The sequence below is a fragment of the Arvicanthis niloticus genome, chromosome 28 (assembly GCF_011762505.2).
Source record: "Arvicanthis niloticus isolate mArvNil1 chromosome 28, mArvNil1.pat.X, whole genome shotgun sequence".
Lineage (NCBI taxonomy): Eukaryota > Metazoa > Chordata > Mammalia > Rodentia > Muridae > Arvicanthis > Arvicanthis niloticus.
This window is the reverse complement of record NC_133436.1, coordinates 18016105-18042385: the sequence shown is the minus strand read 5'-3', so window position 1 is coordinate 18042385 and position 26281 is coordinate 18016105. Positions and strand designations below refer to the sequence as shown.

At 44.7% G+C, this 26281-nt stretch overlaps 1 protein-coding gene across 1 annotated transcript in view; it reads left to right on the top strand.

Annotated features, from left to right (window-relative positions):
• Positions 1 to 26281, top strand: part of Sash1 (SAM and SH3 domain containing 1) — a 166798-nt gene that overhangs the window by 73590 nt on the left and 66927 nt on the right. The window contains exons 3-4 of the mRNA XM_076926829.1: positions 367 to 417; positions 535 to 584. Of these exons, the coding sequence (XP_076782944.1) occupies positions 367 to 417; positions 535 to 584 (101 nt within the window). The remainder of the gene's footprint in view (positions 1 to 366; positions 418 to 534; positions 585 to 26281) is intronic.

Sequence of the window (26281 nt, the reverse complement as noted above, 5' to 3'; positions counted from 1 at the left end):
TGAAAAATAAACTCATCTTCAACAGCTGCAGTAAGTTCAATGCCCAGTGGTGGTCCAGTGTGTCCCGATTCTCATTTCACCAGTAACTGTCAGTGCCTTTCAGTCAATGGTGCTTATGTGTATTAAAATTGCAAGAAGACAATAGATAGCAGTGGAGTTTGGTAAACAGTTCAGTTCTGAGAGTCCTGAACTTCCATTTGAAAAGCATTTCAGGTTTTCCAGAAGTATCCATTTATCTCAGCCATCTCCTCCCTCTATAGAGCAGAGCGTTTCCCAAATCCTCCCATCTCTTCTTACACAACTATTTATCTTTCTGTGTGTGCCACGTTTGGGAGTCTCATTAAAGCTGCATCTGTTCTGTTTTAGGAGAAACCCGACGCCAACCCCACGTCACTTCAGCTGCGGTCCCAGATCGAAGTAAGCACAGCTATGTTCATCAGCAGTCTTGCGTCTGCCTTTTCTCTTAAGTGATAATTCTCTAGAAATCAGTCTCCGCTCTCCCATGCTGACACAAGAACCTTCTCTCTCTTCTAGGAGTCCCTGGGCTTCTGCAGCACCGTGTCAACACCAGAAGTGGAAAGAAAGTAAGTCACTCTCCTCCTGGCCCAGCCTGAGCTTCCAGGACGGTGTCAGAGCTGGACTCAGTTGTGATATTCTTTAACATGTTCTGTGTGGCACATCTACCAAGGTGGGCTTCGCAGTCCAGCTGAGTCCATGCTTGAGGCTTTCTAAGAGGATTATTAATTTTGCATAGCTAGTTGCAAGGGAGTCCTGAATAAATGCCTAGAACTAAAAAAAAAAAGGGCAGGTAAGTCATGGGGCTAGGGTTGCATCTTTGGTGTTGGCTTTTAATAGAGGATGAAAAGCAGGAAGGAACCAAGTTTTTTTTAAATGGAAATAAAAAATAAATTCTAAGTAAAGCAGTAGATTTTGAAAGGCCTCCCTACACCTCATTTAGGTATGCCACCCCAAAACAAATGGGTGATGTATGTGCAAGAAGCTTGCACATGCTCGTGAACCTGTTCTGTTAAAGGAATATTTTTGTTCTCTTATCCTAACTTAGACTCTATAATTTCTGCTCACATACAAGATAATGTTGTGTTTTATATTTTCAGCATTTCTTTTGGACAACTTTAAAAAAAAAAAACCTTTTTTATATATAGGCTTTCCCTTTTCTGTTTTATTCCAGTACCATCATGGTTTACGTGTGATTGTACCGAAGTAAAGAAATTTAAAGAAAGTTCACATCTCTAAGCAGACACTTCCTCTGGCCCAGAGCCATTTGTCCTGTCCTGTGCCAAGGGAGGCAGAGCAGTGGTTTAGGAATGAGGTATTTTAGGAATGAGAAGCACATGCTGGGGGAGCGTGTGTGTGTTTTACAGCCCCCTCTGCCTAATCCGGCCACGTGTGCGCTGCTGGCAGGGCCAGCATCTAGGAGTGAATGCCACTTTACCAGAACGCTGCAGTTCTGAACCTAAGGGACTGAGTAGGCTTGGGGGCGAGACTAAAGAATAATGCCATTGACACCAAAGAGCTAACACAAAGCAGAGGTTAGAGGACGTAAGCATACACGCTGTGTGTAAGTATGGAAGCATCTCCTGTTCCAGTTGACTTGGATCTTGCCAGGATCCTAGTCACGCCCAGGCTGAAGTGGACCAAGGGTGTATGTGCACATTGACTTTGAACCAGTAGGTACTGAGATGCTGGGGCAGCATTGGGAACAGGGGCTGTGGGCTCTCTTGGCCTATCGTATCTCTTGGGGATGAGGTAGGCAGGGGCTCAAATGCTCCTTCAGAGCCTCTGAGTCCTTCAGGAAGGAAGAAATGCTCTTCCTTCCTAGGGGGAAGTGACTCACCCAGTATGGATTAGCCTTGGTTAAGCTGGGTATTCCTTTCCCTCAGTGGTGAGGAGTCATGTTTTCCCTGTTAGTATCCTTTCCTTCAAAATATAGTGTGTCTCCTGTGGCCGAGGGAGAGACAGATGGACTCCTGAGGTTAACAAAAAAATCTGCACCACACACACTGTTTACAACATCTCCCCGGACCGACCCCATCTCCCCGTCTGTATGGTGCAGCCATTTTGCTTCTGTTCTTTTAATTGGTTAAGGTTGAAGTATTGCTAGACATTTTTGAACTTTTTAAAAATATCTTATTCATTTCTCTAGTAATGTTTCTTGAAAATTATAGCATTCCTTTTTAACTTCAAAACAAAGCTTTGTTTCAGAGTCAGCATTTACTGACATGTGGATGCTCTTTGTTTCTCTCTCTCTCTCTCTCTCTCTCTCTCTCACACACACACACACACACACACACACACACAGTTGCTGAGTTATTGGAGAGTAAATGACACACATCACAATCTGAAACCCTTCAGTCCTTTGGCATTTCTTAAGGACAAAGGAAAACACTCTTGTTACAGAACCACACGGGATTTACCAAGAAAACACAGTGAGTTCTGGCTTGCAGCTTTCTCTCATTGCTCCAGTGCTGTCTCCTATAGCGGTTTTTTTGTTTTGTTTTTAAAATTTTAATTCAGCACTTAAAAAATTGCTCATGGCATTGTCTGAAAGGCTTTGTTAGTCTCTTGCCATTTTTTACGGAGCGGGCTAGTTGTCTTAGTTCACTAGTCCCGTGATTGGTGACGACGAAGTTTGATGGTTTGCTTAACCATGGTATCTGTCAGGCTTCTTTGGGGAAATAATGTCCTTTTTTCTTTTTTCCTTTTTGAAACACTCAATGAGGAGAATTTCTGTGACTCCATCCCAGCTCACCCCTCATCAAACTTTTACCAGGGTCTTAGATTCAGCAATTCTTCCTGAGTCAATTTTTAACACAATGGCTGTAAAGTAGAAAACACTTATTAGTTGATAATTATTTTGAGACTAAAATACTTTTAAGAGGTTTCAGGTTTCGTCTTGTCTTGAAAGATGAGCTATCACTCTGAAATTTCTAAGTCAGATACAGTTTAGGACAGATTTAATGCACGGTTTACTTTGAAAAGTTACTCATTGGGCTTTAAAGGGCAGGTATGTTCAACTGGAAAATTCCCCGATTCCTCCCACCCGGACGCGGCTGGCATCTTGGCAGTTAGTTGCTCATTGAGACTATGGAAGATGACTTGGCAAACCAGTTGGTTGTGTCTGGTTAGTGTCCTTTGAGTATCTGCCAACTAAAATACTTCTCTGACTCAGAGTGCTGCCTTATGGGTAAAAATGTTCTTCTGCTTTTTATTCCAAACCTATGAGATCTTAGTAAACAAAAAGAGTAGCTCAGGGCCTACAGGCAACTTCAAGACTACAGCAGCCTTCAGCCTTCTGCATCCAGTGTCCCCCAGTGTCTTGGGGGACCAGAGCTCCCACACTGATGCCTTAGGTAAAAGCTATGCTAAGACAGGAATCTGGCCTGGTGTATGGTGCAAAAGAAAACAAACAAACAAACAAACAAACAAAAATAGTACTTTTTCCAGGGTTGCTTTTCACTTAATAGGGTTTGAAGTCTTGAATTCCAGGAAGTGAGCCTGGATCAAGGGAGGTAGGTGTGGTGAGTCTGTCATGGAGAGGATAGCAATGAGGAGATCTGACCCCACTAGCATCGCCTTCCTTGATGGTCTTGCCTGATTTGGCTGTAAGCTTCTGGGTTCTAGGCTGCTTGGCCTGCCCAACATAGAATCAAAGAGAAAGACAGACAGGGAGGTTAGGTCAGTGGGAAGAGAAACTGGCTTCTCCCACCCCATCACCTCCTTGACAAATACCCTCGTTTATCCTGGTTTTCAGTAGGATGGTTTTTGTTTTACTTGTGGCACTGGGGATTAGACATGGGACTTTGTGTGACACGTGCCACAGCAGATCTGTCGATGAGCTGTGTGGCCAGCCACCATCCTCCTTCTCTCCTGCTGGATGCTTTTACTGAAAAGGCGATTATGGGAACAAGGAAGCCTCCATTTGCACCCTTAATTTTCACAACTGTCCGAATTACCCGTTGATGAGATAGAGTATACACTTCCTGGCCGCAATCTTGGATGACTGTCTGCTACCTGGATGGATGAATCTGAGGTAAATTTCTTGTTAGCAGCTATTCTCAAAGACTGCTAAAAAGCAAAGCCTTTCTTTCTTTTCTTTTCTTTTTTCTTGGCTAGGATATATCTTCATATCTATGAGGACTTAGGTTAACTATGACTGTCAGGAAGCCTGACACATACTGACACAATACCAATTTCAATAGATCCATTTTTGTTGTTGTTGTTCCTAATAATATATTTGGGACTGGCCCTGTGACTTATGTCTTTCAGGAACCCAGGCTGCACTCTTTGTTTTGTTCTGTTTCTTTCTTTCGTCATGGGAGTGGTGGGAGAGTGTCATCGTGACCACAAAACGGCTGCTACAGAAAGCGGGGGAGGGGATGGCAAAGGCAAGCCTTTCAAAAAGTTTACTCAGAAGCCTCTCCCCACACCATGCCTCTCTCTATTCTTTGTTTCTTCATTCAGCAGCTGTTTGCTGAGCACTGACTTGGCATGGAGGGCAGACAGTCTTCTCTGTGTTGAGATGTGGCAATGCCCAAACAGATAGCTCAGGTCAGAAGGAAGAGAGAATTACAGGGGAGAAAAAATCATACATTTCATAGCTTAAAGCAAAGAGGTGGGTGATTTGAGGCACTGGCTTTGGCAGCAGGTAGACTGAGTGTACTGTGACCTGGGATCCCCCTGTGAGGACCCCCACGATGTGCTTCAGTTGCCACAAATCCCTGAATTCTACCACTCCACTGGGATAGACTGAGACCCTCCAAAACCAGGAGCCAAAATAAACGTCTCCATCCCCCGACACCCCCCCCCAATAAAAGTAAACAAATCAAGGGAATTGGGTTATTCCATTGCTGGATTGCAAGAAAGTTTTGATAACTGAACACATTAGTAGCTTCCACAAGAGCTAATAATAATTCATTTGTGTGCTATACACACTTATAAGACTGAACTGAAAATGAGACAGATGCCTCATTTTCACGTCATGCCAGGATGCTCTGTTCTGTATGACCGAGGAGCCATGAAGCCAGCAGTGTCTATGGTCATCTGCTTGTTTCTTTCATCTGTGCAGAGGTGGTCTCATAGTTAGTTCATCTGGATTGCAAATCAGAAAAGAGAACAGTAAGAATATGTGCTTTAGGGTTTATTATCTCCCAAGGATGGTTCCCGACATTTTGTGCACATTCAGTACCCACAGTCCTCTTCCTGTGACACTCTTCCATTACTGTCCCTTACATTCACAGACACAGAAAGCAAAGCATAGAGGGGCCATTACATTGTTCAAAGCCACACAGCCACTCAGTGTAAGAACCCAGATTTGATCCCAATTAAAGTGGCTGAGCATGTGCTCACAGCACTTTGATTCCAAACTGTTTACAGTTGTTTTACTTCTGCAAATCCAGAGGTTAGGGGTAGGGGTTGTGATGGTAAATCATCAGTTGTCAACTTGACTGAATGTTAGATCACCGTGGAAACACACCCGGAGGCGGTGCTTCTTTAAAGGTATTTTGGAAAGGTTTATCTGGAGGGAAAATGCACTTTAAAATGTGGGTAGCACTGTCCTAGGGACTAGGATCCCAATTTGAATGCCTAGTTGGGTACTAGCATTCGTTCCTCCCTCCTCCTGGCTGAGGACACAGCACCTCACCAGCTCAAGTTCCTGCTTTAATGCTTTCCCCATCATGAACTGGATCCCTTGAAACCTTGAGCCAAAGTAAATCTTTCCTTCCCTCCTTGCTTCTTGCCAGGTGTTTTGTCATAAAGGGAAGGTGGAACCCAACAGGTTCATTTGCATTAGATACAAAGCAGTTAGAACCTACATTCTACTGTTCTTGAAAACGGATACCAGGTCGACTCTCACTGAGGTCTAAGCTGGGCCTCAGTCATTTATTTATCCACCGAGGCAAGAAAGTCTGAAATAAATCGCAAGCTTCACCGTCGGCCCGTATTTATAACTTGTTTCTTACTAAGTCTCTCACCGGAGTTGAACATTCACTGATTTAGTTTCACCTTTTTCCATTCCAGTGACTACACTTGAACTGTTTTATGGCCAGGAAAAGTCCAAATATATAGGGTGATAGAAAAGGTAGATGCATAAAGGGAGTCAAAGGCAGTGGAGCAGGCTCTGTGCCCAGCAGTGGTTGGGATACACTTGGTGACCGATGAACGCCCTGTTGGCACATGTGTGGAGCTCAGCAGTGCTTTCCTGGCTTGTCTGGCAGATGAGGGAGGACTTTTCCTAATGTGTCAACTTCCTATCACCCACCTACTTAACCACCTCTTCCCTTCACCGCCCACACCCTACCCCCCAGGCTCAGGAAGCCGTCTATTCCTTTGGCCTTTCTTCTCCATCTTCCTGTCTTCAGGGAAGTTGCCCCTGATTGTGTATTTGCTCAATGCCTGACTCTCTCCTGCCCCACCCCCTTCTCTTTGAGCCCAGTGTCCCATATTCTGTTCTCCACCCACGAGGTCACCTCATGCCCTACCACCTGCTCCCCAGGCAGGTTCCTCAGGCTGGTCCTGTTGTGTGGTGCGGTGTGCTTAGCCTCTGAACTTGCTCCCTGTCCCCGTGGGATGTTCCCATCTGTGAGATACATTTGCGTTGTTGTGACCAAATAGCTGACAGAAAGAGTTTGAGGAGGAATTTATTTTGGCATAGGATGCAGGGGATTCAGGCTGTCCCAGTGTGGAAAGCACAGTGACAGCATCAGTTTCTAGCCCTGGCAGCAGGAATATGAAGCAGCCCGTCACATCCTGGTAGCTGAACAGGAACCAGAGTGCTCCAGCTGGGAATAGGGGGTCAGACTGAAGCCTCCAAAATCTGTCCCCCGCCATGCTTTCTGTCTCAGAGGTTCCATAACCTGCCAACACAGCACCACTAGCCAGGAATGACATGTTGAAACACACGATTTAAACCTTTCGTCATTACCTGAGCAAAATCTATCCATTCTCCACAATTCAACTATGAGCTTGCCTACCCTGCGAGGTCTTTCTGGATTCATCCTTGAGACCAGCCAGTTATTTCTATACTGGCCATTTTATTGCCTCTTGTCACTTCGTGGTTCATGAGCTCTTTGAAGGAGATTCCATTTTTTAGAGTAGTTTGCGTGCCTAAGGTACCAGAGCTGGACACAAACATGCCGGTCCAGTCTTGGTGTTCCTTTGGCCATCGAGTAGGGATGACCTGCCTGGTTCCAGACTTGGAGTTTGGATCCAGGCACCAGCTCTGCAATCCTGGGGCCCAGTTCTTTGACTAAATGGGATGTAATTATAGTAAGTATCTCACTTAGTAAGCTATCTAACACACAGTAAGTACTCTGTAATCTTATCTGTTGCTATTATGTGTCTAATATGGCTCAGGTTCATGCCCTTGCCCATGGCTCTGGTGATTATGTTCTTGAACCTTACATGAGTCAGGCTGGCAGGGACTCTAAGGCTTTTTCCCTTGGATCTTCTTGGGGCTCAGAATTAGAGCCCATTCGATACTTGCATCAAGCTCATTGCATGTCTTGGGTTCTTTGAAATAGGATGATGGTAATGGACTGTTCCCAGGCATGAAATCTGTAGAAGACCACTCTTGATCTGTGTTACCTAGCATGTTTCAGTGTCTCCCCAAACAGAAAATAGCCTATTGACATGCTTTCTGCCTGCAATTACTAACACTAAAAGGTCACCTAAAAGCAATTTAGTGGCCGGGCAGTGGTGGTGCACGCCTTTAGTCCCAGCACTTGGGAGGCAGAGGCAGGCAGATTTCTGAGTTCGAGGCCAGCCTGGTCTACAGAGTGAGTTCCAGGACAGCCAGGGCTACACAGAGAAACCCTGTCTCGGAAAAATAAAACAAAACAACAAAAAACAAACAAACAAAAAACCAATTTAGTGGAAAGAATCCCAGCTTTCACCAATCTCCCATCTTTTTCTAAGGACTGTCCCCCTTCTCCGCCTGATTTCATCCTGTACTCTTCAGGTCTCCCCTCATTTTCTCCAACTCCAAGCAGAAACACCCCATAAAGGTACGACATCTAGAAACTTCATGTAAAATGCTGTATGTATTCAATTGTTTGAACTTCTGAAAGAAGCTATTTGGTTGAGGAAGTGCTTTTATGCCATCTTTGGTAATTCCTTCATTGAGCTGTAATTTGTAATTTCTCCACCCACTAGGTCACCTCATGCCCTACCACCTACTCCTTCCATTAAAAGGACCCAGGGAATGTAGAACACTCCTATGTGGCCCTGGGCTCGATGGCTGGCACTCCACACAGGCAAATAAGGATGCGGTTTAACTGTTTCTAGTATGTTCAGTTTCTCAAACATCACCACAGTAGTCCATAGCTGGCTTCCTGTCGCTTAACCCTACTGTTTCCCAACAGTTTTACAGCTGTACTTTATTCCATTAGGCATGCCCGCACATTCACATTCCTGTACGCATGCGCGTACATTCGCATTCCTGTACGCATGCCCGTACGCATACCCATCCGGCGTTCTGTTTATCCATGGCTGACTGATGGGCGTTTGTATCGTTTTCACCTTTGGTTTCTGGGAAGAATGTTACTGTGACCGTTTGTGTGCGGGTCTCTGTGTGCACAAATGTGTTCTTGTCTTTATCAGCTTGGTCAAGATATAGTACACGTACTGTGCAGTGTATCCACAAAAGGGGAAATAGTGCGTCGTTTCTTCACAGCTGATTGTTGTCATTGGCATAGTCATCAATCTTATACTGTTTCTAACACCCCAGAAGAAGCTTCCTGCCCGTTAGCTGTGACAGTCCTATGGTTGTCAAAACCCCAAGCAATCATTCATATATTTGTAGATGTGTAAATTCAAATAAATATATATTTGTGTATATATATGTACATATATATGTATATATATATACATATATATATACATACATATACGTATATATATATTTGTAGATGTGTCATATAAACAGAAAGTGTACCTTTGAAAGAGAATATATTAAATTGATAGTGCAACATTAAGAATAGACCCTTGTGTCTGATTCTAACTCTGCATCTAACTCTTTTAGAAATGTGTAAGAAATCATTCCCCTTGTAGTATAGTATTTCTCTACGGGCATGGTTGTGGGCGTGGCTCTAGGAGGGGGTTGGGGCTTTATCTGTCTGTGTATGTTCCCCAAGGACACAGGGTCTGTCGTCTGGTGTCACGTAGACCTGTCTCCAACATGCCCAGGGTCCAGCACTAGAGAACCTTCCTGGATGTGATAGTTCATGTGTGGAGGGCTTATTCATCCTTGGAAGTAGATCAGATCCACTAACAAGAACAAATCAGGACCCGAGATAGCTAGGAAATCCAGGTCAAGCCATGTCCTCTGGAGCTGAGACTAATACATCCTGTCTCTATATCCTGTTTGTGACAGGGATGTGGGGTGGGATGGGCCACCAGTGCTCCCATGAGGCACAGGCCTACATGTTCCAGGCCTGGGTCTGCCTCAGTGTGAGGAAGTGAGGAAGTCACGTGGGTGTACCCTTAAACAAGTTAATCGGTTATCCTTTCCTGTTTGAGATGGGCTGGTCTCTCTGCAGGCTCCCTGCCCTGGGAGGTTGTCACAACACCATAGAGAACCAGGACATCTTGGATTGTCATGATTTGGTCCTCCTACTGTAATCGGCATAGGTTACATTCAGGAGATAAGTATGCTGGACCAAAAGCCAAGTATTAGCGTATGCACTATATGTTGTTTTGCCTTAATAGGTTTGTTAATTACCGTTTATGGGAAGGCCAAGGGCATAAGGGCAAGGTCCTGCCTGGGAGTTTGAGGGAAGGCTCCTCTGTGATTCATTAGGACAGCTCACCACTCTGGGCTTTGCCTTGTCCATGTCTACCTTGCTAGGATGAGGAGACGCCTCCCTTGGAGGCTCCTCTACCTCAAGGGCCTTCGATTTGCTGATCTCAGCGATGTTGGGGTTGTCAGGGATTTGCCTGGGTTGCTGGTATCAGCTCCAGAGACCAACAGAATCTATACCTGAACTTCAGCTCTGCTAGATCACCTTGTGAACAGGAACAGTGGATTTGAAATTTCTAAGCTTTGAGCTCCTAATCAGCTAGACATGGTGACAAGTCTTCCCAAGGGCTGGCACACACCCAGCACAGTACCTAGTTTGTCCCCTCACCTTAGGGGTCTGTGTTGCTCCCAGCAGAGGTCTGTCAGGGGGTCTGTCTTTAGCCTTATGGATGGGGCCATACGCAGAACCAATCAGTGGCCACCATTACTTAAAATTTCATCATTCCACATGATTTTTAGTTTGCTTTCCAATTTCACTAGTTGGAGGAGGAAGCTAAGAAACACCGGTTTTCTGGAGCCTCTGTGCTCAGTGTGTCTGTGTTTGTGCATTTATCGGTGTCCACACGTGTGCACACCACTGTGTGGCATATTTGAGGGGCTCGACATTCCTGAATGCTGGGGCCGGGGGATGGACAACAGCTGTACTAATGTTCCCTGCCTCAGCTGTTCCCGACCGCCCGACTGAGAAGGCTTTTGCTCTTCATTCTGGCTGATCAGTGAGCTCCAGCTGGCCTCACCCCAGCTGGAGGCCACGTGCCATGCCCGGGTTGCTTCCTTCGAGGTGGCAGGCTGTGTGCTGCCACTGAAGGTGGGGGGTGGGGTGGGGGTAGGGGTGGGCACTGCAGCCAAAGATGTTTAACACATAGAGGTGACTGCTGTCTGTCCTCCTGCCGGAGAAGTGAAGAGAATATTGCGTCAGTGCTGAAGGAAGGGAAAAACCATTTCATATCTATATGCAGGCTAAGAGGGGACTTGACTGAAATTAACTAATCGATCCATGTATATCTGTATTCTTTTTTTAGATTTATTTATTTTTATTTTATAGGTATGAGTGTTTTTCTTGTTTGTGCGTAAGTACACAACACACTTTCCTGGTGCCTGTGGTGGCCAGAGGAAGGCAAAGGATCACTTAGAATGGAGTTACAGATGGCGGTGAGCCACTGTCTGCGTGCTGGGATCCAAACCCAAGTCCTTGCAAGAGCAGTTAACTCTTAACTGCTGAACCATCTCTCCAGCATCCCACCCCCATCCTATATATCTTTTTAATCCTGCTAACAAATCAATAATTTGGATGGTTTATAGTAAAGGAGACCAAGGTTCAGAAAGGTTAAGTGATTGCTAAAACCGCGAGACTTGTCCTAGGAAGATCAAAATCTCTTATCCAGGTCCCTTTGTCTATAGGCAGTAAGGCTCTTATCAGATACCTTACCTCTTGGAGAATAAAAGCGTAATATTCTTTGGAAAGACCCATGATGGGCTAGACAGCTAATAAGAATTAATTTAATAAATACTTCCCACATTTCTGGCTTATGCAAAAACCTACTAGATCCTGGTAGTAGGAGGGCAGAAACAAATGATGATAGGCAACGTGAAAAGCATCATGGGAAAGAGGAACCAGGGGCGAAGGATGGGGGACTTTGGAGGATGGGCATTAAAGGCCGTGTAACTCAGGGTCTCAGTGAAGCAGCGTGCCCAAACTATGTTACTCTGGGATTTGACCTCATGTGTTAGTAGGGGCTGGTTCCACAATCTGGCTGAGGTTACTCCTCCGCTGTCAGATGGCATAGCTTGCAGTCAGCTGAGCTGTAGTGTGGTTTTAAAAACCATGCATGCAAAGTTGGAGAAACAAGACAGACTGCAGGCAGCCAGGCTGGGTGTGCGCCCATTGCATCTCTCAGCATCCCCAAGGGAACCTTTAAATCCATCCTCGAAGAGGACCACAGGAGTTTTTATATCTTTCCCCACCCCCACCCCCACCCCCCAGTCAACATGCCTTGAGTCTGTGAGTCAACAGGAATATGAGTGACACAGACCAGTTGCTGTCCCACGCTGTCCAAATCTCAAGGGAACAGCAGTGACACCTGCTAGCTACGGCTGTCTTCATGCCTGTACTGACCTTGAAGGGCAGAGAGAAAGTGGCTACCTCCACCTCCCCTATCTGCTCCTCACAGAAAATGTCATCATGGCCCACACCAGAATCCATGCAGGGAAGAGAATTCTAGAAGCTGTGAGGCAGCTGAGCTATGCTAACACACACTCCATGTCCAGTATGGGTTTGTAAGGAAGGAGCTGAAAAGCTCCTACAGGGTTTCTCAGCACAATAGAGAGGAAGTGAATTCCAAGCCCAAGATAGGACTAGCAAGGCTGCTGGGAGAAGGTGGCATGGTCGAAGGGTATGCAGCTCTCATCTGGCTCTTGGTGGGCCTTCAGAAGGTAACACAGGAGTCCCACAGTGTGGGAAGGACCACTGTCGGTGAGAGGTTGATGCCTCATGGCTTCAGTGTAGCCTGAAGTCAGTGGTAGGAAGCCTGAAAAATCTGAAACTTTAGGAGCCCCTTTAACCCGTGCTTGCAGCTGAATGCTTTTACCTGCTGGCTCATTCTGTCATTAGGTCTTTAAGGAGTGCCTCTGAGCTGGGAATACACAGCCTTGTCCGGATGAAACCAACCAGACAGGACACTATTAGGAGTGGCCTGATCACTTGTGTTTGGGTTGTTCAGCACGCTGTTCTTGACTGAAATTCCTCTCGTCCCACTCAGATGCTGGGATAGAAGGACGGGGTCGGGGTCGGGATGAAAAAGGACCCAGCCCCAGCTAGTACTATCCTGTCTGTCTCTATTTGATTGACACCATTCCTCCACCCATATCCACACCCAGGAAAAGATCCAAAGTGGTAGAAAGGACAACCCACAGGCCTGTTGGAGTAGTCTGCAGTTGAGAAACCCTGGAGAACGACCGGAGTGTTACAGTAAGAGTGCTAGGCAGGCAGCTGGGTTTTATGAAATGCTACCCAAACCAGAGTCTTATCATCAACCAGATGTTGGGGGCTCTGTCTCGCAAACACAGGTGGAATTTAGGGGGCTAGACATCTGGTGCTGGGAGCTCCTGTGTTCATGATGAGCCTGACAGAGCTTTGTGGCATCCTAGTCTTCTCTAGCAGGTGCTGGTGTGCTTGCTTTGGCTAAAACCACGGTCTGTGAAGCGGGCGGGGTGTGAAGCCACCCAAAGGTGAGGTAAAAGCAGCCTGCGGATAAGAGAAGAGGGAGTGTGTGAACGGCCTGGTGGGTTTTCATGCACGAGGACACGGGGGTGTGGGTTAAGATAATGCTGAGGAATTTCAGAATAAGATAGAAGACAGGAAAGCCCAGGCTCTCATTTTCCGTTGTGTTTAGAATGTTCTCACAGATATGTCATCACCTGTCTCTGTCAAAGAATTTAAAGTGTCTGGGGAGAAAACAGAGCTCAAGTGGCTCTGCCAGCGGTCACCATGGAAGGGACCCAGATTCAGGTCACCACTTTGTTTGTGCTGCAGGCTCGGAAGTAGGGCAGGCAGGAGGCTCCCACAGGGGTGTCCAGGAGGGCCTCTAGCAAGGAGAGAAGGGTCCTTCATACCCAGAGTTCTCTGGCTTTGACCTTCAGAGGCAGTCTCACCATCCCCCTGCCCCACTCCCTCCTGTCCCGGAGCAGGTGATAGGAGAAAGGCTCCTCAACCCCCTGTCCCTGCCTGGGGCCGTCTGCACAAGCAGCTTGTGTGGCCAGCAGGCTTGGGTGCTGGTGAATGGGAGCTGCTGTTTGTTTCCACTGAGAAAGTTCTGACCCGCTTCCGGAGCTGTTACCATGGAAACGACAGGAGGAGATAATTGAATGGAGTCTCTTTTTCTTCCTCTCATCCTCGCTCCTCCCCACTCTGAGGCCAAACCTGGTAAAGATGGCCTCTTGAGGCTAGTTTTCTCAGTAGGGTATAATAGCTTTGTGAGGAAACCCAGCTCTCCTCACCTGGGATCCATTACCCAGTGTTCCCGAGGCCTGCCTGTTTGATGGCCACTTGGTCTCCAGTGCAGAAGACAGAGGTGGCCTCCCTGTACGTTCAGCAAAGCTCCATCCCAGACTTCCTTGCTGGGAAACTTTTTATTTTTTATTTGTTACACATACTCAGAAACTCCTCAAGCGGAACTAGGAGGAAAGGTAATTTTGTGGCAAACACGAAATGAGTAGCAACTATTTAACTGTTAGGCAAACGGTTTTTCCTTTTGTTTCCCTTGGGTTTTGCAGTGTATCTATCACCTTGGGCCTTCTGCACACTGGGCTACACCCTCCAGCCTTACATGTTTTGGTTTATTTATTTTTCTTCTTCTTAGACTATTTAAGCTCATATACAATTACTTATAATACCCTTTAGTTTTGTGAAAAGTAGATTTTTGAGGAGAAAAGAACCCCCCAACCCCATTTTGTTTTTTGTTTGTTTTTGTTTTAGACAAACCTAATAATTATGAAGATATAAAAAAAAAAAAAAGCTAAATAAAAGTTGAAGTTCTCAGAGGAACTGTGAAATGAGGGCGGAGAGAATGACGAGGCGCAGTAAATAGACTGAACAAGATTTTCAAGGTTCTTTACAGCTCTCTCCGCCTTTCTTTGTGTGCCTGTTGAGGAATCACCGAAAGTCAGAGTTTGAGGCTGGGGTGATGGCTTAGCAGTTAACCGTTGTCTCCAGCAGCAACACCAGATAGCTCACAAGTCCAGCTCCAGGGCACCTGTAGCCCTCTTCTGTTTTTACAGGTACCTGCATGCTTATGCTAGAAATGTAGACACACACACACACACACACACACACACACACCTCACAGACTGGTGATGGTGATGATGTGTCTGTTTTTAAGCCAAAGTTCGATACGGGGCTTGAGGCTCCAGAGGCTGATCTACAAACCCGTGTTGTGTATTCATTGCTAACAGCAGCTCACAGTATTGGACCCAGCACTCGGAAGATAGAGGTGAAGACAATGCTGTGACCTCTGCATTCACATTCATGGAGGCCAGCTTTTATTGAAAAACTACTGGGCTAGATGTTTTGAAGAACTGAGTTTAGCTCTTAGCTCTACAACCTAACAATTAACAGCTGTCTCCCCTCTGATACACTGCATTACAATACTTTTTGTCTATTGTCTTTAAGGATAGTGCTTCATTGCTGACCCGAGCCCCCAGTCCAGAAATCATTTCAATTTTTCTAAATTGTTCATTTGTAAGATTTACTCCAAAATCGCAGTATTTGCTCACGGGTAACTGAAACTGCGGAAAGCAAAAACTACATATACATTTACCATTTGCGTGGCCTTGGGTAAGTCCCTTAAATAAGCACCCTAGGCTTTGGTACCTTCACCTGTATACTAGGGTATTGTTCTTTTCAGGATCTCTCTGGGCCTGAAAGATGATGAATTATATAAAGTTTGTCTTCTGTAGCTTTTTTCATGTTTGGTTGTTTTGTGTTTAGACAGAGTCTTGTCTTACTGTGTTGTAACTCAAGCTACAATTCATGACCTTCCTTCCTCAGCCTCCCCAGTACTCAGATTACATAGTATGGAATACCATGCCTGGTGTTCTCTGTTTCTTTCTCTGTCTCTCTGTCTCTGTCTCTCTCTGTCTCTGTCTCTCTCTGTCTCTCTCTGTCTCTGTCTCTGTCTCTGTCTCTCTCTCTCTCTCTCTCTCTCTCTCTCTCTCTCAATTCGCTAACCAACTGTGTCTGTTATGAATATACCCTCAGGTTAATTTGACCTCAGCATTGACACTCTCCTATAGCCAGGACCCTGAGGGGCAGTATTCCAAGACTGGTTGAGCTGGAATTACTTCCTCTCTGCTACACCATCCTTAGAGTGTGACTTCCTTCCTTATGGTATGCATCCTGTGTTTTAGACAAAATGGAGGAGAGCAAAGGAAGAGGGTGTGTATGCTGAAATAGTTCTTTCAATCACACAAACACTAACTTTCTTAAAACTACCAGAAAATTGTAGTGTTTCTTTCCCGAGCAAGGGTGATAACTAGCTCTCCCATAGCTGCAAGGGAGTCCAAGGAAGTATTTCACAGAGTATGCTGCCACTCAGCCCAAATCAAAACTCTGGCAGGAAGAAAGAAAATGAGAAAAGCTATTGAGTTAGGAGGCAAGTTAATTTATTACCTTAGAGCAAGTTAATGAAATCTACTTGATTAATTGTGGACTCGTGGAAGCCGTGTACTGGACCGTTCCCTCATCAAGTAACATAGAACTTCATTATCTCTACCAGGCAAACAACAAGCCATCATTAACATCATTTTATATGAAACTAATCGGTCATGATTCCTTTCTGTATGATCTTACTTAAAATATTATGGGCCACCCAGTATGTCATAAAGATGTTCTGAAGATCGATTACTTCATTTGGAAGAACTGGAAAGGCATTTATCACAGATGCTGGAATATATTGCTGTTACTATCAATGATTATTACCAGCAAAGCTAGCATCCATGTATCCATTTGGTATTCACTTCTTTCTTAGTTCTGAACCATTGAGTCACAAATGAAGAAAAAATATGAGGGCTGGAGACGTAGCTTATCACTTGGTAGAGCGCTTGCCTACATAGCATGCATAAGGCCCCTGGTTCCTTCTCGAGTGACATATTAAGCCCTATGTGATGGTACATGCCTGCTGTTCTAGCATTCAGAAGGTGAAGACAGAAGGATGAGAAGTTCAAGATCATCCTAGGCTAAACAGCAAGTTTGAGGCAGCTTTACCTACATGTGAATCTGTCCAAGACAGAGAAACAAAGATAGAAAGAAAGGGGAAGGGGGAAGAGACAAAAGAAAATAAAGGAAAAGAAAAATATGGCTCCTAAGGAAGAGAGAAGCCACTGTAAGAGGCCCCTGGGAACTGAGGAATAGCACGGTGATACAATATAAACAAATCTGTCCTGGATTTGGTTCTTCATGCCTCTAACTCCTAACCTGAAATCACAGCACAGTGTGATCAACTCCACCCTTCTGCTCTTAAGTCCTGGCCTTAATGAGCCTGTAGCCTGGGCACAGTCAGGCCCCGGACTTCCGCTGTGGATAGATGGCATTTGGCTGTTTGTCAGACTTGAAAGTCTTGCGTTTCTGCCAGTGACCTGAATCATTAACTTGCAGGACAAGTTACTAGCTGGTGCATGAAAGGATGCACATCCCTTCAGTGCATCTCTGTGAAGGGTTTTCAGTTGCAGAAGGCTTGGAACCCTGCTTTTTGGCTTGAAGGACTTATTGGCCACACTGGAGGTGCCGGAGAACCAAGCTGAGAAGGTGAAGTACATTTTAAGAAGCTTTGAGAGAGACATGAGTCAAAGCCCAAAAAGAAGAGCTACTACATTTCATCATATTTTATTAAGTTAATGCTTAGCATGTGTACACATGATCTACTTACCATCCAGGTCATCTCCTTGTTTTCTCAATACAATGTTCTTCTGAGACATCTCATATGGAAGGAATGGCCTTATTTAAAGTGGTTTTGAGGATAATTTGAACCAAGGAAATTATGGAAAGGAGACGGGATAGAAAATTGTAATTGTGAAAGTTCAAGGATTGAGATTTTAAATGTCTTCCACGTGCTTTCAGCAGTCTCTAGGCCTAAAAATTCGTACCTCAGGGTAACAGGACCTTGTCCTTTTCTGAGCTGTGATAAAATGCCCCAACAAAAAGCAGCTTAGAGGAGAAAGGCTTTTGTTGATTTGTTTGACGTATAATCCCAGGTTATTATTGTCAATCATTATAGGAAAGCCAATATAGACACTCAAAGCAGCTAGTCACGATCACATGCAAGAGCAGAGGGAGAGTAAGCATGCATGCCTGTATAAAACTGGCTTTCCTTACTCCTACAGTCTAAGCCTCCTTGCCTAGGGAATAGCACCACTCACAGTGGGCTGACTCTTCACATATCAGTGAATGTGTAGTTAAGACAGTCTCCCACAAATGTGCACACGGGTCAACCTGATCTCGATAATCCATTCCTCGTTAAGACTCTATAGGGTGATCCTAGGTTGTGCCAAGTTGACAGTTAAAATTAACCATCCCAGATCTGTATATAACAGAATTAAAGAGTAGGTGGTAGTATTGTTTGGTGACAACAATTAGACTTCATAAACTTGAAAAGCTTACCATTACTTTTAGAAAGTTATTGTGACATAATTGATGGATTCGAATCATTTCCTAGGAAATGTTTCCATACTGAAAAACCTTCTCAGCCTTAATAAAATTAGTATATAATATGCTTTACCAAGATAAATACTGCCCTGGGAGACATTAGGATATAAAGACTTTAAAAAATTCTTTAAATTTTAGACGCACACACATGTGCACACACACACTGGTGCCCTCAGAGGCCAGAAGGAGGTGTGGAGTTCCCTGGAGCTAGAGTTAGCTAGCTGGTTGTGAGCTGCCTGATGTCGTTGTTAGGGACTGAATGTTGGACCTGTGAAGAGCAGCAAGCGCTCTTACCCACTGAGCACGCCTGACAATAAGATATAAACAAATGGAAATAGTATCATGTCATAAGTAAACTAGATAAAGAACAATTGACATCATACTCCATCTTCAAGTGTACAATTTGTTGGGATTCTAATAACAAGTAGCTTCAGGGCCTGGAGAGATGGCTTAGCAGTTAAGAGCACTGGCTGCTCTTCCAGAGGTCCTGAGTTCAATTCCCAGCAACTATATGGTAGCTCACATCCATCTGTAATGGGATCCAATGCCCTCTTCTGGTGTGTCAGTGACAGTGTACTCATGTACATGAAATAAATCTTTAAAAAAAAATAATAAGTAGCTTCTAGAAATGAGAAAAAGAAATAACTATATCAAAATACTGGAGAGAGGTTGACATGAAAAAAATTAGCACTGGGACAGCCCAGTGATGGGAAATGGTTTAAATCTAGCATAGGGGGTGTATGCCAGCATCGTGTGCCGGAGTGACAAAGGTGATCTTTGTAGAGCATGCTGGAGGCTTCAGTTTGCCCATGGCTCTGATGAATATTTACGTAGGTGTCATTTACAAGGATCTTCCTAAGTGGCAGGCGACACATAAGATGTTTCCATTCATCCTCTCAAGTCATCTCCCAACAGCTTGGTAAGGTAGGAGCCATTTTATTATAGCTATCACCCAGTAGCATCAAGGTATAAACAGGGGGCAGCTTTTGTCTCCTTCCAGATCTGCTTGACTTCATAGTGTGTGACTCTTGTCCTGGGCTGGGCTTGTTGGCTTGGATCTCACACTACACAATTCGCCTTGATCATTTTTGGAGGTCACTTTGTTAAGCAGAAAGCCAGAAAGTACGGGCCAAAGCTGAGCACGGTGGCTTGTGACTACAGTCCCAGCAATCCGGAAGCTGATGCCTGAAGGTTGCTGTGGATTTAAGACCAGCCTGGGCTATGTTCGTAAGTTTTGAGCTAGCATGGACTACAGTATGAGACGCTGTCTCAGACAAAACAAAAAGCCAACAAACCAAAGAAAAGACAACAAGAAGAAAGTTCTAGCTGAGAAAAAAGACCCTGAAGTGAAAAAACAAAGGAAAACAAAACAGGTCTGAATAAGAGAGTGTTTTGACTGGGTTGATAAAATATGACTGGTGTTGCTGTTTGCACTGGATATTTATGGAGTTCTAAGACTCCGTGTGAGAATTATTCTCAGTCACAGTTGGAGAATTTGCTGAGCTGTGATGTGTATGAAATCCAGCCTTTCCATGAGGAAAGACCAGGTTTGGTATAAAGCAAGAGAGTTATGCAGGACTGAGCACTAGTGGGCGCCAGCTTTGTCTCTTCCCATGCTTGAGAGTGAGCCTTTTCTTAGGGCCCAGCTGGAGAATGGTGACCTCTTGAGTTTTTATGGCAGGTAGTAGATAGTATTAGCTGAATACTGTTCCGTGTTTATTTCTATTAAATAGAAAAGTGTGTTCATGAGATAAAAAATGTATTTGTTATCTTAAGGATAATAATATTTATCAGGCCGGGGAAGATGGCTCAGTTTGTGATTGTTTGCCTAGCATGAGATGATATGGGGTGGATGGTGACTTTCTATAGTCTCAGTGCTTCGAGATGGAGGCAGAAAAGATGAGAAATTCAAAGCCAGACTTCAGCTTCATATCAGGTTAGAAACCAGCCATGGAACATGAAACCCTGTCTCATAAAAATTCGATATAAAAGTGGACACAAAGTCTCACCCCTAGCTAAGAACCTATTCACAGTTGATAACCACTGAGAAAAATCAGTTAATTTTGCCCAGTGGAGTGACACTGGGTACATCAACCACACTCCAGTGCAAGCCCCATTCTCAGGAAGATTTAGAGGAGGGAAAAGAATGTGACAAGATCTTGTATAAGTTCCCAAGGAATAAATCAAAACATTAAAATCCCATACATGCCTACTATGTATGTATTACCAAGCACAATAGAAATTATATATATACTTACGCAGCTCATGAAAAAGAAAATTGCTTTCTTTAAGATCAGTAAGCTATTTTTAAGACAGAGTCTAGTTGTATAGCCCAGGCTAGCCTTGAATTCAGCTCTCTTCTTGCCTCTGCCTTTCTAATGCTGGGAGTGTGCAGCCCCAAACTGTCACACCACACCTAGCAAAGACCCTCTCTCAACCTTACCACCTTGTAGCACAGCCATGTCCCTTTTCTGTTTCCAGAGAAGAAGGTGACTAGCTTTGGGGGCACTTGGGCTACCCCCAGTGAAGCTGGATAATAACAAGAACCGCAAGATCCCCATTCAAAATTCAGAAGGGAGAAAACTAGTGCCCAAGTTTTATATCCTGAGATTTAAGATTATGGCACCATTAAAAAAAAAAAGCCTCTGTAAGTCCAGGTTTCAAGTAATGTATAACATATGTTGCTTCTTATAAATTAGATTATAACTGCATTTGTATGTGTATGCACATATATTTGTTTGTTTAGTTACAGTAATGCATTACTGAGCCTGACATGGAGTATACCTTAGGATGTTCTTTGAGCGCCGACATTTATTGTGGTTTTGCTAAATGCTAGTCTCCACATGTGAAAATGAGATGGGGTGTTTTTCTTTTCTTTTCTTTCTTTCTTTCTTTCTTTCTTTCTTTCTTTCTTTCTTTCTTTCTCTCTCTCTCTCTCTCTTTCTTTCTTTCTTTCTTAAATGCTAGTCTCCACATGTGAAAATGAGATGGGGTGTTTTTCTTTTCTTTCTTTCTTTCTTTCTTTCTTTCTTTCTCTCTCTCTCTCTCTCTCCTTCCTTTCTTTCTTTCTTTCTTTCTTTCTTTCTTTCTTTCTTTCTTTCTTTCTTTCTTTCTTTCTTTCTTCTTTCTTTCTTTCTTGCCAGGGTGCACCTTAGGATACTTAGATTGCAACAAGAAGAAATGGGTTGGACACACTGTAGTCATTCTCCTTCCTTCTGTCAGTGACCAGAGGCGTTGCAATATCCCCTCAGCCAGCTCCTCAAGCATCCTTGAATCATGTGGTTCTCATGTGTTCATGCATCCTTGTTCAGATCTGGGATGAGAAACATAGCATCACATGTTCTCGTGAGCAGCTGTCTATTAGTTATGACAGAGCAGGGCCAGCGTATTCCAGTGTGCCCTTGAAGTTCATCTCAAAAGCAGTGCATTCAGCAGAAGTGTGGTAGGTTAGTCCTTCCTCTGTGCAAACGCAAGAGAAATAAAGTGATGAGATGCTGGAAGACTGGGTATTCCTGTGTCCCCTGCTCTGAGATTTCAGGGGACTCATACATTCAGCGCTTGAAAATGTCTACATGGCAGTCTTGACTTTGAAGATTGAATTCTAAAGAGGAGAATACATTTTGACCCATGTTTTTGTTCATCTGCACAGTGGGTGGTTTAGTGAGGATGTCTTTGCTAATGCAAGAACTCCATAGAAAGTAGGGTAGCCCGTGAACAGCCCATGCACCGAATGTGAGGCAGACTATAACTAAAATTGGCTTGAGTTTTATTCCAGTCAGAGACGTGAACATCCAGCCCGTTTTTCTCTTCTCTCCCAACAACTTCTTCCCTTATCATTGCCTGGTCTCTCTTCTTTCTGATTCCTAAAAATAAGGACTTGGTTTCTAAAACGCCTCTTTGTGTTATACTCCATTGTCTCCCCCCCCCCATTGCTTTATAATATGAGTAATATCTATTGAGCTTTTGTCTGCAGCTCTGGTCTCACATATGCACCCAGCTACTCCTTTTATATCTCCACCCGATACCACTGGCCCAAGGTAGACCCCTGGATGCCCTCCTTCGTCTCTGCCTTGAGTTCTTCCCCACTGCTGGGGTGTGACTGTCACAGCGGCTCCCCCCCTGCTCTACTTGAAGGCTATGTCTTCAGGGAGGTCTCCTACACCTGTCCATATCCCCACCCCCGCTCTGCAGCTCTTCCTGCATCTCCACCCTAGCCCAAAGCACAAAGCCTCACCTGTCTCCTTTAGCCAATGCCCTCTGTGCCCCAGAGTGCCTGACTCACTGGGATCTGACTGCTTACAGAGCGGATGGAGGAAAGGAAGTATGGTTGGAAATGCTTGAACGAAGGAAAGACATGGGCCAAGTTCTGAGGATATGCTTCCTTGATTTTTTTTTAAATCCAATAATTCCTTAATTTAGGAATTTTCTTAAATGAATTTTGCCTTTAGAAACAGCTTAAGTAGTTTTTGGATCTTAAGGAGAAATGTTCACATATTAGCGATATAGGGGATCTTAACCGTAGTTATTGAAGAAAGACATGTTTACTCTGGCTTACTTCTGGAGAAATAAAACAGGCTTGTCCGGGATTTGAACCCAGGACCTCTTGAACTCTAAACAAGACATCACATCCCCAGATTGATTGAGACTTTAGGTGCGATACTTTCAGAGTGTAACAGACACTGAGTATTGCGTCCTGGTGCCCATCCCATACTCCTTTATCAAAGGAACTGATGGTGCTGGGGGTGAGGGGTTGGCATAGTGGTGGGGCCAAACATCCTTCAGATCTGTCACTCTCAGGCACACGGTGTGAGCTTAGAAGAAAGTTGTGAGTGAAGGCGGCTCGACCACAGGACCAGGAGATGACTCTCCTGCTGCTGACATACAGACTTGGATGGTCACATAGTTAGTTTCAGGCCCTGTAAGATGGATGCTAGAAATGGCCTCAAGAGCGTGCGTGGGTTTGTGTGTGTGTGTGTGTGCGCGCGCGCGCATGCATGTGTGTGTGCATGGCATTTTGTATTTTCCTCTGCCAGCCTTGCAGATAGAATTCACTCTGTCCAAATTTATATAGTGTCACTTTTCTCTTTTGAGCGGTGGTGAGCTGAGGAGCCTCACACTTAGACACTGGCTCTAGCCGGTCTCTGTGTTGTAAACTTGTGAAAATTTAAAAACAAAATTCCACGCTCTACATTACCACTGAAAGAAGCTACAGTGCCATCTTCAGGCGATCTGGGGAAATGCAAGAAGTGTGAGTCCAGCCAAACCAGGGATCAAATTACCCAACGTGAGTGATGATTTGAAGAGAGTGAATGAAGGTAACCAAAGGGCTGTAAGTCTGTACTTTGGGGTGGAGCCTCCAAGTACATTTTGTAATGTCTAGGTAGCAGTGAAAACGAGCCTTTTTCTCAAATGGCAAATTTGGAAGCATTTTTTTTTCTTATGGTATTGAACATTTGCATTTGACTGAAAGTATGAAAAGATGACTTTGGGATGGAAAGGAGCCTTTGAAAATTTCAAAGATAGGATTGAAATGATTAATGTTCATTCTATCCGGAGAGGAAAAGGCGTACATCCCGAAGACAACTGGGCCTCAGCGGGACAACGGTTGTGGTCACAGAACAACAAACTAATCCACCTTCCCTTCTGGGGACTGTAGCTTCCTATAAAATTAGTATATAAATCAAGTGATAGTTTAAAGTCATTTAACTCATTAATATTTACTAATCTCTGTCATCAGAGGAGTTAAAGATTTCTGCAGACCATTTGCCTGAGAACACATTTCTTTCAATGTAAGGAAAAATGGCTGCAAACCTCTGACCGCATTGGTGCTGGTTTTAATAAGCACTGTGGATATTTGATATAGTGGGCTCTTAGCAGTGGCCAGTATCATTCAGATGCTAAGAATTCAACAACAGCTCAAAGATGATTCCTCTTTGAAAGATTCCCTGCCTTTCTCTCCTGCCAGCTAGCCAGCTGATGGCTCAGTCTCGACAGTCTTTGTCTTGTCTCATAACTCACCTGTGTCCATGAACCTGTAGCTGTCCCTACTCCTCTGGCTTCCGGTGTGCATCCTTGTGTCACCATTGTGACAAGGGCCAGAAGAGGAAACAACTTAAGAGAGAAAGGATTTGTTTGGGCTCCTGCTTTTGCTTGTTTCGGGGTTGAGATGAGGTAAGACACTGTGGAACAGAGAGCAGAAGGCATTCAGAGAGAACAGTGTTCACGGCATAGTGTCTGGTAAGTGGAGACTTACCATGGAGTCCTGGACCATTGAGACTTTCTCCTTCCCGTTTTTAGCTTGTCTAGGCTTCAGCCTATTAGATGATAAAACCCATATCCAGGTGGGTGAGTCTTTTCTCTTAGTTGATTATCTTGTGAGGACTTTCACAGATGCATCTAGACTGCTTTACTGATCTCCTTGTACTCTGCACTCCAGTCAAGACCAACCAGACCCACCCCGACATCTTTGTATGCCTCCTTGTTTGTTTGCTTGTTTGAGACAACTCCAGAGTGGCCTTGAACTCTCCTCTGTGTAGTAGAGACCCTCCTGCTTTCACCGCCCAAGTGCTGAGATTACAAAAGAACACCAACTCCTCTCAGTGTTGTGCAGCGATGGGTCAAAACCAGCGCTCTGTGTGCTAGACCGACACTCAGCCAACCGAGCTACATCTGTATCCCGGCATGCATCCTTGTTCATACACACCCGCTCTCTAACCAAAAGCCTCATTTCTCCGTACCTTGTCCCTAATGTAATATTGCTAGGTACATTTTGACTGAATGTTTATAGAACTTAAGATGGCTACCACCTGGCACCCTGTCAGGTAGATGTGAGTCGAATCTCTTATTTTTGCAGTATGAAGGAGGAGAGAAAGAGTAGATTTTAGAGCTTTTGGGGGAGGGGCGTAGTTTGGTGATCAGGTATGTTTTCTTACTGTGGGAGGGTCAGTGTGTTTGTGTGTGCACACACATGTGTGCTGTGCTGTGTTCTAGAAAGGGGGAGGAGTAATACATTTAGCTCTTGAACTTGGCCTCTGCAATGGTTTCACCTGTGTCTGTTTTTTAGTACCTTTCCTAGTTTATCGTGGAGATCTTTCAGGGTTTTGTGCCCGCCGGAAACTGTTCTCGCCTCTCAGATGTGGAGCACCATGTTGCACACAGGGTCTGGGTACCAATTCACCGGTCGTCATCAATACCTGTACATCTAAGTAGTGCCTCCATCATGGGGGAGGGGAGAACTGCACGGGAACCCCCTTTCCATTCTGCACCTTAGATTCTTGAGGTCCATGTACCTGCGAGGTCTCTGTTAGGTGTGTAAAGGTTCTGCCACGTTTCCTCTGACTGTTCTCAATCTTATCTCTCAACACCCGGCCTCACAACTGGCTTCCTAAGCATCTGGACAGTAGCTACAGTGTTTATTGGCAAGCATCTTTTTGATCTTCCTTTTTGGCAGAGAACTTGGAGAGAAGATTTGGGTGTGAATTCTCTTAAGTACCCAACTTGTTCTGATACAGGCTCTTTGGCGTGCCCAAGGGCACTAACTTTGTCCTCTAGGGTCTGTACCCAGCAAATGAGGATTTTTGATATGATCTCTACTTGCACTGCCCCAACCCCCGCCCCACATTAATATCCTTTGCTTTTCCTGCTGTCATGCTTTAAGTTGGTATTGTCTGAGTGCTTCCCAGAGGAGCACGTCACTCACTGGTTTTAGGCTGTTACTACCCCACATTACCTGGGTTTACCTGGCTCGGCTATCTCACACTGACAGCCTGGTTCAATGTGGGATGTAAAACAGACACAGGTTGACTAACTTGGATCCATTTTCAAAAATCTGCCATGACTTAAAAGCACGAAGCTTTCACTGGCAGATTTCCGGCTTGATGTTGAGTTTTACAAGGTCTGGCAAAGCCAGCTGTCACCTTTGCCAGTTGGAAGTCACCAACTACAGGAGCTCTGTACTGCCTGCCCCTCCACTTGGGCATTGAGTCTCATTTGACGGCATCTCCCACCATCCCAGTGTACACTGATCTTGTCTTCCGGCTGCCAAGCAGTCACTGTGCTGTGGAGTCAGTATGGTCACTACGATGTGCTGATTCTTTCCCATGTGCCATATAGACGGCCTGGTGACAAAACTTGACCAGTGATAAGCAAGCTCACGGACAAACAATCTGTAGTGACAGACTGGGCCTTTCATTAATCAGTATTGACAAACGGTACCTCAGCAGATAGATGGGAAAGAGGAACTATAAAGATTCCCCAGGCTCGGTTAA